This window comes from Arvicola amphibius, chromosome 4, assembly GCF_903992535.2.
Source record: "Arvicola amphibius chromosome 4, mArvAmp1.2, whole genome shotgun sequence".
Classification (NCBI taxonomy): domain Eukaryota; kingdom Metazoa; phylum Chordata; class Mammalia; order Rodentia; family Cricetidae; genus Arvicola; species Arvicola amphibius.
This window is the reverse complement of record NC_052050.1, coordinates 12745692-12765188: the sequence shown is the minus strand read 5'-3', so window position 1 is coordinate 12765188 and position 19497 is coordinate 12745692. Positions and strand designations below refer to the sequence as shown.

At 45.4% G+C, this 19497-nt stretch overlaps 1 protein-coding gene and 1 long non-coding RNA gene across 11 annotated transcripts in view; one reads left to right on the top strand and one right to left on the bottom strand.

Moving 5' to 3' along the window:
• Cep112 (centrosomal protein 112) overlaps window positions 1-18306 on the top strand; it is a 387843-nt gene extending 369537 nt beyond the window's left edge. For all 10 annotated transcript variants that reach the window (XM_038328187.1, XM_038328186.1, XM_038328182.1 and 7 more), the window contains 3 exons: window positions 13845-13946; window positions 17289-17353; window positions 18153-18306. In XM_038328187.1, the coding sequence (XP_038184115.1) occupies window positions 13845-13946; window positions 17289-17353; window positions 18153-18156 (171 nt within the window). In that variant the 3' untranslated portion in view covers window positions 18157-18306. The remainder of the gene's footprint in view (window positions 1-13844; window positions 13947-17288; window positions 17354-18152) is intronic.
• On the bottom strand, window positions 15733-17799 carry LOC119813077. The gene is made up of 3 exons (XR_005285149.1): window positions 17587-17799; window positions 17263-17338; window positions 15733-15907 (listed from the first exon to the last, which is right to left on the bottom strand). It is a non-coding gene; the product is annotated as an uncharacterized LOC119813077 (long non-coding RNA).
• Window positions 18307-19497: the final 1191 nt, after the last annotated feature.

Here is a 19497-nt window from a genome sequence, read left to right as displayed (position 1 = left end):
CTGGGAAGAGGAACCCCAGCTTAGGAAATGTGTCCATCAGGTGGCCTATAGGCAAGTCTCTGCGGAATTTTCCCTCTTTTGGGGGGGGTGGTTTTTTGTTTTGTTTTGTTTTTGTTAAGCTATATATTTCTCTCCACTCAACATTTTCTTGATTATCAACTGATATGGGGGGGGCTGGCCCACTGTAAGTCGTATCACTTCCAGGTACATGGTCCTGGGTTGTATAAGAAAGCTGAGCAAGCCAAAAAGTATTGTTTATTTGTGGTGCCTGCCTCTTCTCCTGCTTTTGAGTTCCAGCCCTGACTTTCCTGTTACCTGGAAACGTAAGAAGAAATAAACCATTTCCTCCCCACAAGTTGTTTTGGTCAGTGTTTTACATGGCACAGATGAAAACCAATGTGCAAAGGCATGGAGATGGTTCCGTCAGGGCTCTGGTTTCTGCTGGTGTGAGGAGACCTGAGGGAAGCACTTCTAGAAGCCTTGACATTGCCTTGGACGCTGCCCTCAGCGCCACTCACGCCCTGTAACTATTATATCATCTAGTTCTGTATTTACCAAACTCTCACTGCTCATCTCTCCCTTCCCACTGCCATCTGTGACCCCTAAACTCCTTGTGTTCAGTGAAATGGCATCTTTCCGGCTGCCTCTAGTGTCTGAGAGACCTTCCTAACCCAAAACGACTATCCTCTCGCTGCTCTGCGCCATACCAACTCCAACATGTTCATCTGAGCTCTTTGCCACACCTCCAGATTCTTTTCATGCGGCACTGGTATAAGGACCCTGGGCAGCCCTCAGCTGAGAGAGCTCTGGGGTCCTGTGCCAGCCACATTCGCTGCCCCTCAGTTCACACCTGTTTTTTTCTCCCAGAATTCTCTTTGTCATCCAATGCTACTCACTCTTGGGAGCACACCTCAAGAGTCATCACTTCCTGCAGACTTTCCAGGCCACTCTTGATCCAAAGAGCACTTTCTTCACCCAAATTTCTCTCCTACTGACATTGTTTCCCCAGAGCTGGATGTGTGGTATTTGTGCATTCCTTGAAGAGACGATCTAATTTTCTCTTTGTTTTCTATGCATAGTCCAGTCTAGGTCTCCTCAACCCAGCTGTGTAGCATTGATGGGGGAGATAAGCGGGGCACACTCTCGTGAAATGCAGTCTCCAGTTCCAGGCCTATCAGGTGGGGCCTCCTCTGTTCCGCTTGACTGTCCTAGCCATTTCCCAGCAGACGGCCCACCGGTCTCTACCATCACACTGGCCTGGAATACTTTAGATCAAGAAGAAGTGCACATCCCCAAAGCCCAGAGACATGTTCACAGGCCTCCATGCCTGACGCCAACCAGCATACCCACCCTGCCATATTTCCCACTTGATCCTGATCCAGCCACCCTGGCCTCCTTGTTCCTCTCCCTCACTTCTTCCAGCTACCATATGTGATCCACAAACTAACTCAAGCTGTACCATGTGTAGACTAAATGAGACACCTCAGACGAGTCTAAAGAGTTACAGTTCTTTCAAACATTTACTTCGCCTTCAGGGGCATTTAAAGTACAGATGCAGTGGTTCGTATTTCCAAGATCGCTGGACATGACAAACATCACATAAGCAACTTTTGGTACAGGGACGTCAGCTCACCTGTCTTAGTTTTAAGACAAGGTGTCTTCCTTGGGCTAAGAGGAAATAAAATTGATTTCAGCTCATCAAAAGGAAGGAGGAAAAAAACCAGTTTTTCTCAAAACTAAAGTAAGGAAAGTTAGTATAATGCCAGATAAAATGCTACCCTATCCCCCACGTCTTAGAGTTTCTGCTGCCAGTGTTGGCTTGAAATGCATGTGCGAGATGAAGAGAAAGAATCAAACACTCACCGGTTCCCACACTCCGGCCCACCTGCTGGTAAACATGGAGAATGACAATATCTAGAACTTTTTCTTCCTCTAGTTTTAAATAGTGACTCTTTCGTGCCATTGAAGTCAAGAAAAAAAAAGCTGTCCCACTGAGGCTTCCACAGCCCTTGCCTCTGCTGGCCCGTGAGAGCTTTTTGCTTTGTCGACTCTGTTAAAATTCAGACATCATTAAAATATGTTTCTAGATTTCACCACATTTTTAATACTAAAGAAATGCCTTCAACTGAAAGAGCAAACTCTGCCTGCTCTTCATGTGACCTTTGTTGGTCTGATATGTTTTGAAAGGATCTGGGCGGTTATACAGAGAATGCAGAAACGTTCCTGAAAGGGCACGAGTAGGCAGGGTCAGGAAAAGAGATTAGCCAGGGAAGCCTGTCTCCCTGTGTAGTACTGAGAATGTTCTTCCCCTGGGTAAGCTCTTGAGACTCCACGATTTTCTCCAAATCAAAAGCAATGCGCTTGTCATTATATTTTATGTTCATCTTTGGCTTCTTGAGACATCTTCCACTCTGTAGCACAGGCTAGCCTAGAACTCACTGGGTAGCCCCAGATGACCTCTAGCTCATGATCACCCCAACCCAGCTTTCCAATACTGGGTTTACAGGCATGAACCACCACTCCCAGCTCACATTTCCTTTTAGAAGTAAGTTCCTAGCTGGGCTGTGGTGGCCCAAGCCTTTAATCCCAGCATTCAGAAGGAAGAGGCAGGCAGATCTCTGTAAGTTCGAGGCTAGCCTGGTCTACAGAGTGAGTTCCAGGACAGTCAGGGCAATACAAAGAAAGCCAAACCTGTCTCCAAAAATAAAAGCAAAGTAAATTCCTAATACTGGTTCGTACTGTAAATCATACTTCTAATCTAAGTTGACCAAGCCAAGTTAATATTCATTACCAGTTGATCTAATTTTCAAAAATATACATCTCTCTCTCTTTAAAGAGATTCCACCTCACCTAGACCAGGTGGTTCAAGGGGCCAGATGCTGAGGATATTCTGCTCTGAGTGCACTCTATCCTATAGAAGGTAAAATGCCTCTGTTCTGGCAAAAACAATCCATAGAATTCTTTCAGACTTCAAAGAAATAATGATTTAATCTTATTTACTTCTTAAATACCATTGATCTCCAGTTAAACAGAGAACTTCGCCTTAGGGAACTCCGATTTCTAGTAGAAGAAAGAAGTATGCAAATCAATCATTATCATACTATGTGGCAATGAAGGAAAAACAGGGGCTTTAGGGTAAAGAAGACCTAGTTAGTCCCAGCACGGGTACCAAGTGTCTGTTTGACTTTGGATGAAACAGTAACTGCTCTAAGCCTGTTTGTTACTTAATAAATAGCTGTCAATGCATCCTTGGGAGTTTTTAGGAAGATTCCGTGAAGTATAATGTCTCCATGAGAATGCAGTTTGGTGCCTAGGACTTAGAAAAACAATGCGTGTCAACCATCTTCATCTTAACAACGATAGCTGTGAGATGCTCCAGACAGCAAGGCATCATAGCAGAGGATACAGGACCTGCGCATGGAGCGTTCCCTGCGACCTGAGAAGTAGGAAAGGCCTAGAGGACACAGAATAATGCAGAGAAAAGCTTGAGACTTGCATAGGAAACACCATTGCTTGAACATGAGGCTGGAAAGGTAAGTTCAGGTCATGACAGCAGGTCCTAGATGATGTGTACAAATCATCTACAAATTAAGCCGTCCTTAATCCGGAGGTAGAAGGAAGCATTGTAGTGTTTTTACTGGAGTGTGAAGGCCAAGGTGACCAGATCTATATCCGACAGATCAGTTGAAGGAGACAAAGCAAGAGAGGGTTTCTGTCCCTTTACTGGGGATCAGCACGTGTTCATCCCCAATCAGAAATCATGAGTTCCTCCGTTCTCTTGGAACAAGGCCAAAGGCCTGGGTGTGAGCCTCCAAGTCCCCACTACCTCATCGCCACCTGCCCACTCCTACCTCCCCCATCCCACGCAAGTTAAGGTCCTGAGGATGCGTGCCCTGTCACCTCCACACTTCCCCCCCCACTGGCAGTTTCACCTGCGCCCTATCCATCTGGAAGGTCTACTTATTCTTCTGGGTCCAGAGCAGCTATCACCTCTTGGGGCTTTTCAGTATCCCTGTTAGGAGTCCGTGATTGTGCCTGTTTCAGGAAGCCTAAATGAAGCCTTTTGAAAACGTTGTGCTCCCAAACTTTTAATTGAAGGAAAATCCTCTTCCCTCTGTTGTGCAAAGGTGAATAGCCCATGCATTTAGTCAGCGAGTGTTTACAATGGTATTTTGAAGTTTTCTGCTGTGAGGTTGTGGGGTCTGTGTTCCCTTTAGTCAGGAGGGAAGGGGATTCATGCACAAAATCCTCATTAGCGTTAATTGGAGCTGCCTAAGTAAGTCCTGGGCGCATCAGTGAGACAATGGCTGCCTTTGTATTCCTGGTTTGTGTTTTGTATAGGATACCATATCTGGCAAGACATGCCTTCTCAAACATAAGGAGATAATTGGTACTTTGAGGGAGAGGTTTAACTTATTTATAACTGTCAAGAGCTTAAATATGCAGAAAAGAAAGAGCAGTCATAGTTTGCCTCTTTTGAAAAATGCCTTCAAACCAGGTCAGAAATCTCTGACTAAATCAGATATTTGGAGGAGAGTTGACTTGCATTTAGACGTAGACCTTTTGTTGTAAGTTTTGCTTCACAACAGGAAATACTCCATTTATCAGAACTGATGCATCTCGGACTCTTTATTTCTAGCATCACTGCTCCCCAAGCTCTCCCGGGAGCAATGTAGTCGTGAGTCACTCTGCTTCTTCTGCGCTGATGACGGTCAAGGCTCATGAGAGACAATCACCTGGGGGTTTGGTTCGTTTGTTTGGGGGGGGGTGTCTTTTTTTGTTTTGCTTTGCTTTGCTTCTTCCCTTTGATCTTTCCACCTGCCTTCTGTCTTTTATGAGACCCGAATCTATGCACCTCACTCTAGACACATAGACCATCTCCCCACTCTAGCCATTCCTGATCTCTCTTTGAACCCACTTTCTTCTTCATTCCCAGTGTCGAAGTCTCTGTGGAGTCTTGTATTGTCCTTCCCCATTCAGAAAAGCTCTTCCGTACTTACAGTGCCAACTTCCTCTTCTAGCTTGTAATTATTAAGTCTTCCCTTCTGGCCTTCCCCATGACTTCTGCTCACATACTCGCTCACAAACATCTCTCTGGCATATCACAGGAAGGGCAGGCAACCCCAAATATATCATTTCCTCTGCCTATTTCCAGGCCAACTCCATCTACCCATCACCCTGTCCCATAGTAGGTGCACAGTAGGCACTGACTGAGGTGTAAACTCCCTGGTCACTCTCCTCATGCTTCTGTTCTCAAAGCCAGCTGTCGACTTCTAATCTGTGACCTCAGAGGTGACATCTTAGGGGAGTCCCTCACCTTCTTCTGTCACTGTAGTAGCTATCCCTGGAACCCCAGGCTAGCCCTGCTGTGAGATGTCTTCACCTTGTTTCCAGCTGCATCTTCCCTTTTCTTCCCCTTCCCAGTTGGAGGAGGGACAGTGTGAGGCTGGACGTCCAGTTTCCTTCCTGATTCTCACAGCTAGTCACTTGCTATGAGCTATTTCCTTGTTGGCTGGGATAATATCTTATCTTTCAGATTTTATGCAAAGATTTAAAAATGGCATTTGGGCTTTTTTTTTACAATGTGTGAAAGAATATATGTCAGGTGCTTCATATGGCATCTGGCATGTATCAGATATCCGTGAATGTGAAGTTCCTTCACTTGCTGAGCTTTGTCTGCTTCATTAAATCTAACCCTGTTGCCATGACCTTAACTGCCCATCACAATTTCGAGGTCCCACGTATGTATTCATACCATATTGTAATTCTGTTCAGCCAGTGACTCTCTTGCACTTTTACTGTATATCAAATGTTCCGACCATATTTAGTGTCCCAGAATCAATAGGATTCCACACTGAATGCGAGCTCCAGCCTGCCAGTCTTTTGGGGTCCTTTATAAAAATCAGTTATGAAGTTGAGGAGCCTTATTCCCTCTACCCCTCACATGCTTTGGGGCTTAGGTATAGAAGCTGCCTTTACAGGAGTCTAGTCTCCACCAAATAGGACTAGCACTCTCTAAGAAGTCCAGACCCTGAAAACAGACGTAAAAGTCACCATGTCCCTCCTCCAAAGTTTATTGTCCCCAAACCCTTTCTGAGCTGTTTCTTAGAAAACAGAGAGGTCACTACCCTCTAGCTCACATAGATTCACCTCCCCAGTGCACAAGTCCTCAGTGTCTACCTCCTCCCAGACTCCCTCTTGTTCCCTCTGCAGACAGAGCTGCCTTGCAGAGCCAGGACCCTGAAGACCCCAGCCTGCCTTCCTCGGACGGAGGAAAGTGCTCACAGTCTTTGTCAACCTGAGCAAAGAAAAACATTGAGAGTGATATTATTAGAAAGAGGAGCTTGAGAAATGAGAACAGGAGGGAGAGTTCTAGGCAGGAAGGCTCTGGCACTTTGTCACAAAGCAGGAGGCCTGGGCCATTCCCCTGCACCAGTGTGGAAGGCCTGGCAGTGGTGAAGGCCCTGTGGAAGGAAGCAGTAAGGGCGAAGCTAAGGCCCGCCTTACCGTGAATCTCCAAGATCCCTTTTGATCTCAGCAGCTCTGTAGGCCTGGGTGTTTGCCTCCAACTTTCTCAGCTTTGAAGCTGGCCTACTTATTAATAGCCCCTGTGCTGGCTAGGAACTGCAGTTCCGTGATGACAGAATCTGCTCTTTGTGTTTAGGGAAAGCTTTTGTGATTAATTTACTCTAGACTTTCTGAGGATCCTGTCATTTTAAGATAAAGACCGACTTAACACCAGCAGTTGTGGGAACTGAGGTTTGGATTCATTGAGCAGCAAATATTTATTGAGTTTCCACCATATGCCAGGCACCATGCTAAGCCGTGGGGCTTCAGCCATCAGCAAAATTAACACAGCCTCTACCCTGTGTCACTGACAGCTCATACAGTTCGGGGAGTAGCCAACTTTGTATAAAGAGCAAAGCTGAGAATATTTTAGGGCTTAGGAGCCGTAAGGGTCCTGCCGTGACTATTAAATTCTGCCATGGTCCCTCAGAAATAGCCTGTGTCCCAGGAAAACTTTGTTTACAAAACTGGCAGGTGGCCAGCTTGGTCTGCAGACTAAAGGATCTGTTGTTGTTTGTTTCAATTTGGAGGACTTTGTTGAGTTTTTGATTTTTATACATTTGTTAAGACAGGGTCTCTGTGTATAGGCCAGGCTGACCTTGAAGTCTTGGTGATCCTGTCTCAGTCTCTCTGGGCTGGAATTAAAGGCATGCACTACCACACTGGTGAACTAGCAGCCTGACAGTCACAGGCCTTTGGTCTAATGGATGCAACACACATGAATGCAAGTTAATATTTTGCTTGTTCTGCATTTTTTTATCTAGCCTGCTGTGTTCACAGCTGACAAAAACTAGAAAATCTCAGAGAAGGCTAACTTTGGGAATAGTCTGCTAAGGTCCAGTTTCTCTCTGGTTCCCAGCCCTTCTTCCTCTGAAGTGGCTTTACTGTCTGTCTGTGTGTTCACTCCACTGTAGCAAGACAGCAGGAACATTAACGACATCGCCTAGGGAAAAGTCCGGGGATGAGATCAGAGAGCAGAGGTCTTGTGATGTTCATGAGCTTGGGTGCCCAGACTCACATCATGTGCCCAGGCCTTAATCAGTGATTGGCGACATCATGATTAAGTTAGGTCCTGTCACACTCTTTACCCCAGCCTTGAGTGGGACGGAGAGGAGGAAAGATGAATTCCAGTTACCAGAGGGCTGATGACAAGTGTGGGGTGACACAGTGCTCATATCATCCATCAGGGGTGCTGAAAGTCCCTCCTGATGCCACACCTACGTACAGGCTCTAGTGATGCTGCTAAGCCTTTCTGTCTCCATCAAGAAGTGTACAGCTTGTATGCAAATGCCCCAGATTTTAGTATTCATGTGCTGTATTTCCCGTTACAACCTCCCTGTTTATTATGTGTTTGAGTCTTTGGTTTATGAACAGACTTGAGCAGTTCCTCGTCATTTTCTCCTTGAGTATCTTGCCGCTTGCCCATTCTTCCAAGTGTGTTAGCATTCTGAGTAGTCTTAGCAGACCTCTCCTTTCTGTTTAATGATGGGGAATCACTTGATTCCCCAAAGCTGGGCTTAGAGCATCGAATAGGAATCAAAGCACTGGGTCCAAATGGTTTTGTTACTTTGAAGCTATCGTTCTTTCCACAGGACCAGAACACTGAAAAAGTCACCATTTCCCAAAGCTCATCCACGCCACCTTTGAAACTATAGAGGCTGGCAGCTTCTTAGCTCCTCCACCACCCACTTGCCTGGGGTGGGGGGTGGGGGTGGGGGGTGGCCCACCCAGGAACCACTTCCGTCTCTCCTGCTGGAAACTGGCCTATGTACACAGGCAAAGGAGAACTTCCAACAATCTGCACTCTACAAAGAGCTAAGAGAAGACTATGCTGAAGGAAGAGCAGGGAATGAATATTTAAAGGATGTTCAGAAAATTATGGCTACTTTACATTTTCACTTTATATTTGAGACTTCAACCATACAAGCTGTGCTGCAGAGAGAGCACCCTTCCTAAAATGGATCTTCCTTGGCAGTTGCTGTGGCAACACGGAACACCTTAACCCTGATAATGATGACATTTCTTAGAAGGCCGTGCATTTTCTCAGCTGCTCTGCAGATTTTTTTGCATCATATTTTACCACTGTTTCTTTCATTTTTATTCTTCAAACCAGAAAGTCAGGCATGTACGTTCTAAATTCTCACTCCTCTAAAGGGCCAATGCAGAAACTTTTTGCTATGCAAAGGCAAAAGCCCTCTGCATTTCTGTTTATATTAGCCCTGGTAGTAGAGAGCTAACCTCCCTTCCTGTGTCCTGCTCCTGCCGATGTCCTCTAACCTGCCCTTAAAAACGCTTGAGAAGTCCATCCACCACAGTGCTCACCCGTGCCCCCACCCGCCACAGTGCTCACCCGTGCCCCCACCCACCCCAGTGCTCACCTGTGCCCCCACCCACCACAGTGCTCACCCATGCTCCCACCTGCCACAGTGCTCACCTGTGCCCTCTCTATAAATGAACAGTATATACCATGAACCCAACTCTCCTCCTCCTCTTCTCTTCTCTTCTCTCCCTCTGCTTACTGTGATCCACACACCAGTCACACTCCATTTGCTTTACAGGCTTCCAATAAGCCAGGTATTAGAAGGACACATTGTGAGTAAATCAGTCCACAGTGACTAGAAGCATCAGGTAAATCTCACTTAGCCTCCCCTATGTTTCTAGTTGGTAGAAATCCAGGGATCGAATTTTAAGCTGACATTCTTCCCTTAAATTCAAGAACTAGATGCAGTATAATAGCTTCCCACTTATAGGCCCAAGTTGTAGGCAGAGACTGGTGACTGTCTGTCTGTCTGTCTGTCTGGACTGAGTGCCTGCTTACACACCCCGTTCATGTTATGAGCCCTCAGTCCCCAGTGAATTTGTATATGGGACCTTTGGGAGCTAATTAAGTCAGGGTAAGGGCCATGTTCTAAGAACAAGAAGAGACCAGTTCACTGTTGTGCACACAGCAAGGAAAGACATGCATGGATATCACCAGGGGACCCTCGCAGGCACTGGGTCATACAGCCTTTTATCTTGGACCTCCTGCCCCATGACAAGCTTCTCTGTCATCAGCCTAGAATGGGACCTTCGGGATCCAGAGGTGTAGATGGGTGCAGTGTCAGTCCCACCAGGTGAGAAAGGCTCTAGAGCAGCAGGGATGTCTCAGTAGGTAAAAGTGCTGGCAACACAAGCCTGATGACGTGAGTTCGGTCCCTGCTACTCATGTTTCAAAATAAAAGGCTTAATTCAGTGGTGTACCTCTGTAATCTCAGAACTCCTTCTTGAGATGGGAGACAGGGACAGAATCACCCAGAAGCTCACAGACCAGCTAGCCTGGGGTGCACAGCACAGCAGCAATGCCAACAATATAGACCGCCTCGACAAGGGTGGAAAGAAAGAACTCCCGAGAGTTGTCCTCTGAACTCCGCGTGTGTGCCATGGCACCTGCTGGCAAGCCAACGCTTGTGCTAGTTGATCTTTTAAAAAAAATTAAAAATGGAAGATAAAAAATAGCAATTAGTTTATGAAAAGAGAAGGAAAGAAGAATGCTAAGGCCTGTGTTGGGGAAGCACACAGGGCCCTTGACAAGCTGAAAGAACGCAAGCGCAGCGGGAGCTCAGGAGCTTGGGTACCAGCGAGAGGCGGAAGCGGCCACGGGCACAAGGCCTTCTTGATAACAGAGAGGATCTGAATCTTGACTCTGTTTGAAAAACAAACTCAACTACTGCAGTGTAAGATAAATACCTTCCAGACTAAGATGGTACCAGTGGTGACAGAGATGAAGAGAAACTGTCAATGGAATTCCTGCCTCGTGCCCCTTCCTCTCTGCTGAACTTCAGTGTGACAGGAACCTCTAGGTTCTTCACAGGGCTTTCTGAAAAAAAGTTCTTGCTGGTGTCATGCCCTTGTGGGAGGAGCAGGCTGTCCTGGTCCTGCAGTGGGGTCAGGTGTTAACCATATATACACCCCATTTTTACTCAGCTTCCAGGGGAGCTTTCTTCATTACAAAATACCATTGTTTGTTATGATGCTCTAGTTCCCAGTGGGACCGTGATAGAGAAAATCAGATGAAGGGAAGTGGAAAGATGAATAATCACAGTGGACCGAGCCTCTTATTAGCTGAGATGTGGCTGAGGAATGTGGAAGAACAGACGATTACACGTGCTGCTTTCAGAAACTGGTGGGTGTGGGGGTAAGATGGAAATGAGGCTGACAGCCCTGGAAATTCCCTTCCAGAGTTCTTGAGCCAACACAGCCATCAAATGCTTTGGTATTTAGTACATTTGCTCACTGGTATAATAGGATACTATATACAAATGATTTTAATCATTTTAAAATTTTTATTCATGGGGTCAAGGCAGGGCACACCACAACACGTGTGGAGATTGGAGGACAATTTGCCAGAAGTCTGCTCTCTCTGCTATATGAGGTCATAGGAATCAATTCAGGTCATCAGACTTGGTGGCAAACACCTTTGCCCCTTAACACGCTGAGCCATTCTGCTAACCCACACTATATAATTAAATACTAACACTTTATAGTAAAGCTATATGCACCAGTTTTACTCTTTCATCAAAGAAATGTTTGCCCAAGCCCTCTGATTAGACCAGTTCTATCCTCTTGCTTCTTGATCTGCTGTAACGCTAGTTTATCCCATAATCACCACTGAAAGAATGTCAGGAGGCAAAAGGAAGAAGAGAGTGGTATAGCCGCAGTTAATGTCTCAAGCTTGGTCTTTAGGTGGAGATTGTCTCCCCTCCTTTTTCATATCAAATGCATTGTGGTGTTTAGCTTTAAGTCTAAACTTGACACAACTTAGAACCACCTGTGAACAGACTCTCAATGGAGGGCTGCCTAAATCAGTTGGCCTGTGGGCATGCCTCTGGGGGACTGTCTTAAGTTAAATGATGTGGAAAGAAGCAGTCCACTGTGGGTGGCACATTCCCTAAACAGGGGTTATTAAGCAGTGGAGAAAGTGAACTGAGCACCAGCAAGCAAGAGAACATGGCTGCACTCTTTTCTCTGCCCGTGACTATGGATGTGTTGTAACTAGCTATTTGTCTTCTAAGTCCCTGCCACCTTGACTTCCATCGGTGAACTATACCCTGGAATTGTGAGCTCAAATAAACTCTTTCTATCCTAAGTTCTTAGATTTGTTTGAGGGGGATGGTTTGGTTTTAGTTAGTTAGTTTGTTTCTGAATTCAGACATCTTATCACAGCAACAGAAATGAACTAGAACACACTTCCTGGGTCAGAGGTGGAGGCAACTCATCCACAGCTTAGCTTACTAGAAGAGAAAAGTTGCAAACAAACAGAAGAAAACACAGACAGATGGAAGGGCAGTGTGCAAGATGAGAGGCTGTATGAGAACGTGGTGAAAAGACCACGACAGTGTCAGGGGAAAAGGTACAGAAGGCACTGCCTACCTGCACTCTCTGAGCAAGACAACTAGCAACTTCCTCCCGGACAGTGACTGACCAATGGTGCTTATTCTTTCAAGGGCATTATCCTGGTGGTCCGGTGGTGGCTGACTGAACCAGGAACACCTCTCTATGGTGCTCCTTTGTGTACCCGATTATCAGAGAGCAAGTTCAAAAAATTAAACTACATAATGGTGGCATTGGCTTAGTTTACTTTGTCCTTTGTGACCAGTATTCAATTGAACGGCTAAGGGAGTGGCAACAGGAAACAGGTTCTGTTCTATATCAGATGACTTTGCCTCAGTTCCTACTGTGCAAGAGATGGAGTCATGGCTCCATATATCCCTTACCCAAACCAGTCTTTGGTGAGCCTTCATCATCCCTTCCCGACGATGTTAGGATGCTCTGTTTTCCTCAAGAAACATGTTGGGGTGGGAAGAGCACTTGACTGCTCTTCCAGTGGACCCAGGTTTCATTCCCAGCACCCACATGTTGGCTCGGTACAATCTATAACTCCAGTTCCAGATGATCTGATACCCTCTTCTGCCTCCTTAGGCACTGAATGCACATGGGGCACAGACATACATGCAGGCAAACATCATAGAAATCAATAGCCTTTTGTAAAAAGAGAAAGAAGGAAAAATAATCATACAGGGAAGAGCAATAGCAGCAAGGGCTCCTTCGCCTGTGACATACACTCACTGATACACAGATACACACTTCACTGAGTGGTTCCTTTACCTGTGATATACACTCACTGATACACACTTCACTGAGTGGTTCCTTTACCTGTGGCATACACTCACTGGTACACAGAAACACACTTCACTGAGTGGGCTACATTTATTTGGGAGAATTTATAAATCTCTTGTTTTATATTAAGAAGTACAGTACATTTATATAGATTTTGTTTTATGATTAAATCTTTAATATGTTAACATTTTAAAGCAATGGGAAAGGAAGAGAATGACTGAGAACCAAATGTGGTCCTATAGAGATTGCTCAGTGGTTAGAGCACTGACTGCTCTTCCAGAAGAGCTCAGTCCATGCAAATTTTCCAAAGGTGTCACTTCCACTACCTTCACTTACCCGTTAAGATCTTAGAAGCAATATAGCCACCAAAATGCCCAGTGATAGCGCACACCACCTGTCCACCTGTGTTGGAGGCTTGGGGACACAACTGTGCAGATCCCCCAGCACCATATCTTTGTCACCATATGAATCCTACCAGGCACTTCAGTAGTCCGCACGAGTGTCAGTCAAACCAGAGGCATGCTATGAGTTGTCCCCAACAATAGTCTGTCCCTGTCATAATCTGCATAGTCTATCCCTGTCATAATCTGCATAGTCTGTCCCTGTCGTAATCTGCATCTTGGTGCAGAAAAGGCCTCAGAGTTGGCACAGAGGTCTTCCCCGTAAGCAGGGATGAAAGAATGGTGTTTATTTAATAAGATGGTCAAAGTGTGTTAACAGGGATTTTTCTTTAAAATTTATTTACTTTTTTTCATGTATGAGTGTTTTGCCCTCATGCTATGTATATGCACCATGTGTGTGCCTGGCACCTGAGGGGGCAGAAGAGGGCATCATATCCACTGTAACTGGAGCTAGGGGCAGTTGTGAGTTGTCACATCAGTGATGGGTCCAAAGCAAGAGCAGCAAGCTGAGTCCTCTCTCCAGCCCCGGTGAACAGGGACCATCTGTTCAGGCTGAGGAACTTATCACTATATATAGTTCTTCACTTTAATGTCATTTATTATATTCTTTCTGACAATAAATATAGAAAACTGTTTGTGAGTGAATAGATGGTTTTCGATGACTTCTTATATCCAAAACAGACATTTCTAGGGTATAAAAGTTTTTTTTTCTTATTTTAGATAACATACATACGACAAGAATATGAAACAAAATTCAAAGGGTTAATGCCTGCATCTCTGAGACAAGAACTTGAGGACACCATTTCCTCCCTGAAGTCACAGGTAACTCCTAGAGCTGAGCATGCTCGAAGATGTAGGAGTGGCATAGGTGGGCATGGCTTCTAAAAAGAAACTGACAACTAGCCTGATTCTTCCTCGTTCCAGAAGTCACTGTGAGGCCCACACTTGCCCATCACCAGTGTGAACTGGGTTAGTCCCCTGAAACTGGGTCAGCCATGGCAACTTAGATTCATTCACAATCCACTGCAATTTCACCGTTCCCTCCTGGTTCGGGCTCTAAAGTGCCTTTCTGCACACACTGCTGCTTCCTCGCTGTACTAAAACACAGAGGAACGAAACGTCTTTAGAAGCAGGTTTTTCTGATATGTTTTATATGATTTTCAAAGATATATATTTTAAGTCCAAGGCAAAATAGTGTTGATATTCAAGCAATTAGGTTTGATGTTTCTTATTAAAGTATGTGGTTCCTAAAATGTAAGGTGAGAGATGCATACTTGGGAAACTGAGGCAGGAGGATCACGAATTCAGGATATAGCCTGAACTACATAGCAAAATCCTCTCTCAAAACAAACAAACAGACTTTTGTTTTAAATGTTGTTTTAAGGGATTTTGGGGGAGGGGTTGAAATGGTGTTTTACCCTGTGGCACTAGCTGTCCTGGAACTCACTGTGTAGACCAGGCTGGCCTGGAACTCACAGAGATCTGCCTGCCCCTGACTCTTCAGTATTAGGATTAAAGTTGTGTGCCATCATGTATTGAATGTTTCATTCATTGTCAACCTGTGAGGTTTTTTTATGTGTTTTGGGGTATTTGTTGTTTTGGGGTGGGTTTATTTTTATTTTTTATTGTTGTTGTTCTAGAAAATGTCTCTACATAGTTCTGACTGTCCTGGAACTCACTGTGTAGACCAGGCTGGCCTTGAACTCACAGAGATCTGCCTATCTCTGCCTCAGGGATGAAAGGTGAGCGCCATCACACCTGACACCTATGAGTTTTGAACTCCCACATGAGGAGTCTGCGTAGTCTTATTTCCAACACTCAGACTCTAAAATGTCTGAGTTTCTATAATGGTTCTACAAGGGAAAGGCTTCTGAATTCTGAATGCTAAGGACTGTACTTGGTACATAGCAGGTGCTCATTAAATAATAAAATAACCAATGTAGTTTGACAATACTAACATGATATGCTTATTATAATATGTAAAATGACTTGTGACGCCAAACATGGTGATGTATGCACCTTTAATCCTAGCACTTGGAAGGCAAAAGCAAGTGGATCTCTGTAAATTCAAAGCCAGCTTGGTTTATATAGAAAATTCCTGGCCATCCAGGGCTACACAGTGGTGGGGAGGAGAAAACAAGATTGTGACGTTTGCTTGGGTCAGACTGACCTAGAACTTGCTAGGAAATGCAGACTGGCCTCCAACTTCTGAGAGCCCTGCCTCAGCTTCCAGGTCTTGAGCCATCATGCCAACCTGAAGCGGATGTTAGCTGATGCTTTCCTGTTTCCCTCGACAAGAAGGCTGAAGTGAAGGGTCCTTTCCATCAGTCCTCTTCCTACTGTCCTCTGCTGCCTTGGCGGCTACTAATAGGTTCTCTGTGCTGGCCTCTGCATATGAAGACAAATGGCTGAAGAAGAGAGCAGAGCGCAAAGGGCACGCAGATTTTTTATTTATTTTTTTTAATGTGAAAAGCACTCAGAGGTGTGGGTTACACATCAGCTTCTCGGAGTGGCCATGGGGTCAGCTACAAGGGTCTGACGCCCTCAAAGGAGATTCTTATTTTGGAGGCAGGGGGGCGGGGCAAGAAACCCAATACCCACCTGCATGGCTTCTGTTATCGTTCATATCATCTCACTGTGACAAAAGCCACTTCAACCTCCTGCAACTGGATGTTGACCCAGAGAAAGCATGCTGCCAGCTGCATGAGGGCCTCGGAGTTGGCAGCTGCGCGGAGGAGTCGAAGGCCTTAGAGTGCGCAGATTCAGTTGGAAGGCACAGGTGCCTGTGTTTTTGAAAATTGTTGGAATTCCAATCGATCGCAATGCAGGGTGGGGGAGGAGAGTTAAAGCAGTGCACTCTGCATCTGTCAGAATTATCAATTGTCCTGTAGGTCATCTGAGCAATCAGATAAAAGGAAGCGCGGGCACTGTTCCGGATAAGCAACCCAGGGACCGCTGTGACGCACACCCACTTGGGCAGCCTGTGCTTTCTCTCTTTCAGGCACATTTTTGGTTCTGCCAGCTGTACTCTTGCATAACTATGCCTCAGAACCAGCCGTTGCCATGGTTTCAACTCAGACCAAAGAAGCAAGAGTAAACAGTTCTGAGCAGATCAAATGCCGCTGACTCTTGATTACATTAAACCATAGTTTAAGCTGTCCCCAAACTGTGTTTTATGTGGTTGGATAAGGTGTCTTTAATCGATGCCTGATATATAGGTGTTATTGATCCCATAGACATTTATATTTCAAAGAAGTCAAATGTATGATAAAGACCTCATTGGAGAAGTCATGCTGGGCAACAGCTTCTTCTAACCCCAAGCCCTCCACTCCATGGAGGTACCTACTGTGAAGTCCATTCTGGACATTTACTATGAGGTATACCTCATCATACTTATGGCCCTGGGAAGCAGCTTCATGAACTCCATTTCACAGATGACACAGCAAGAGCTGAGTAACCTTCCTAGAGTCTTTAGAGGCCAAGCCAGGGATGGAGCTCAAGTTGGCCCAACTCCAGGAAAAGCCCAGCTCTTTCCACTCCAAAAGCCTGTCTCTAACCTCAGGGAATCCCCAGAATGGATTTGAGGTTTCCAGAAAGCAGTAATTTTCTTTTCACTTGCTCTCTCGCTCATTGAACAGCTTGTGCATACCAGCTACATGCCCAGCCCTGTAAAAGAAGCCGGGGACTGGGAGACAGACAGAGTCACCCCTCTGCAGAAAGCCCTTAGGTTTGGGAACAGATGTGAAAACATAACCACAAGGCAGTGTGAGAAGGCATAGAGCCCAGGATGCAGACGAGGGACTGCTGCCTTGGGACAGGACTAGGTGGCAAGTGTTCCAAAGTGAGAGCCCCGGCCAAAGGGCGACAGAGTGAACAGCATGGTGTAAGGTGTCAGTGTGGGAAGGTCATGAGGACAGAGGGAGCCACCAAGATAGATTGGCACCAGATCAAGATGGCCCCTGGACTAGTTTATGGTTGGTTCTGTGGCCTCTGATGGATTTTTGGTAGGGACAGGGTGTGACCAGATGTAGGAAAGTGCATTATTAATATTTACTTCCTCTGAGTTTTATCCAGAGAATTATCTGAGTTGAAGAGAATGCCAGCATACTGTGTGTGCAATGTTGACATAAGTACTTACCTTTCTCATACAAGATGTCTTTCTAGGTCATCTTTCTGCAAAAGAGAGCATCCATCCTTCAAGAAGAGCTGACCACCTACCAAGGCAGAAGGTATGAGCAGTGAATAAAATGCCTTCCCATTAATTTGTTCTCTGTATCCCTGGAGTCTTTAGCTTGACATGCAAGTCTTCACTGAAATGTCTAGACACGAGATAAGTCTGGAAAGGAAGACATTCTTAATGAACAGCTTGTCTTTGAGCAGTCACCCACCTCTTTAATCACAGGACTTAGATTCATCAGAACAAGATTTGGGAATCTCAGGGTGTGGCAAGTAGGGACCTCACCTGGGCAGTCAGGCAAGGTGTGGTCTTGAAGCCCAGCTGTGGACTGAAGGAGACACCATCTTCCTTTAAACTGCGGCATGATGCAGTTCTCTGTGATAGCTCACATCTTCAAAGTCCCTATCCCTGGGGCGTTGGCACTGTTCTCCAGACCAGAATAAGTCAATGGCTTTGTGGTGTTAAACATTCACAGAGATGGGGTATCCTGGTGTGCAGGACTGTGGGATACAGGAGCCCCTTTTTTTTAAAAAAGGTTCCCAGTGATATCACCAACCAAGGTGTTGTTTGCTGATGGTCCAGGTCAGTCAGGCAACTTTGCTTTCAAGTGCAGTTACAGGCCGGACTGCTTACTTGGCATCGAAATAAAAGGAATGAGCTTGTGAATCATTTACTTTTCAAAAGATTCTTTGTGCCTGATGATGATAAGATCAGTTGCTTATAGGCATACGTGATGAAATTTTGATAGCAAATACCCTTTTGAACCTCCAGCTCCTTCAGAATTGTAACACATTTTTACCATTGACAGACCTAATCAGGCTAAAAATCCTAACATGAGTTTTGATTTGCAGGTAACTGCATGGGAGAGCGTGACAGGTGAGATTGTCTGAGCTGCACCGTGGACTTCGTCCAGCAGGTTTGAAGATTTGGATATTGTGAACTGTGAGATCAGTGACTTTTTTAATGCTTAAGTATAATTGAGATCATAAAAACATGCATCACCCATGCGCTGGGTCAGCTTTATCTGTGTCTGCCTAAGTTATTTTACCACTCTCTCTTTCTGACCCCATGTTTGTATTAGAGTAGATGCTGAAGACGTAACTGCCTATGTGAGCCTTGGAAATGCTTTACAAGGAGCTCGCAAGTTAGGCATGATTGGAATCATGATTATAGTATCATATCAAAACCCTTAACCTGTTAAAGCTGTTCCCATGTTCATGTTCATATGTTAAAATGGCATGTTGTACTATTCTGTTTTCTTTCAACATTTCATCACACCCCTCTGCTAAGCAGGACATATACATGGTATTTTCCCCCAGCAAATATTGACTACCTCAATTTCTGCTTTGAAGGAAGATACCTTGTATCATGTCAAAGATCAACTCATAATTTCAGCATGAAACTGCTGTCCAGAGTCAAATCACTGGGTCATGCTTGTCCTGTGGGTCTCCAGCCCGATCCTGGGGCTGCAGGGTTGCAGGGTGGGAACACTGCGCAGGCGGCTCTGGTTTTCCTGTTACTTTCTTGATGTCTCCTGTGTGGTTGTTGCTTTGATTGTCACATTGGTCTGTGATCCTAAGAAAGCCTGACAGCATTTGGCCGTGTTTTGAGGACACAGCCTATTGACAAGCAACTGAGCCTGTCCATTGGTCTTGTCTGCAATGTGTTTGCTCTTTATGAACGGTGGTTAAGCCTGGATTGCTTTTCCCACACCAGCTCTGTGCTGATTGGTCAGCTAGAGCTGCAGTTGCAAAGATGCTCCAATACTCCAGTTTCATTTGAGTGGTCCTGGGCTGAGCCATGGGCCTTTTGAGACCTCTAAAAATGTAGTGAGTGGGAGGGGCAGGGCCTGTAATCATCTGGTTTACCGTGAAAGGAAAGGAGAGATCGTTTATTTACACTTATTCAAAATTCTTTTCTCTCTCCCATGCTCAAAGTTGCCTGTCACTTGCTGTCCAAGAATTAGTTATCCTTACTTGTACTTTGTCTGAGACATGGGGTAGATAAGAAAAACTAGGTTTTACAACCATTTCCAAAGCCAGGGCAGGTCAGTCTGTGTGGTGGCCATCCATAGGAGGTTGGCATCTTACACAAAGTAATCTTTGGGGAGCCACCACCTTCCTGGTGCCTCCCAAGTGTCCTCTTCCCCAGAAGTATAAATTTGTGTCCTATGAATGATCGAGAACATTCGCAAAA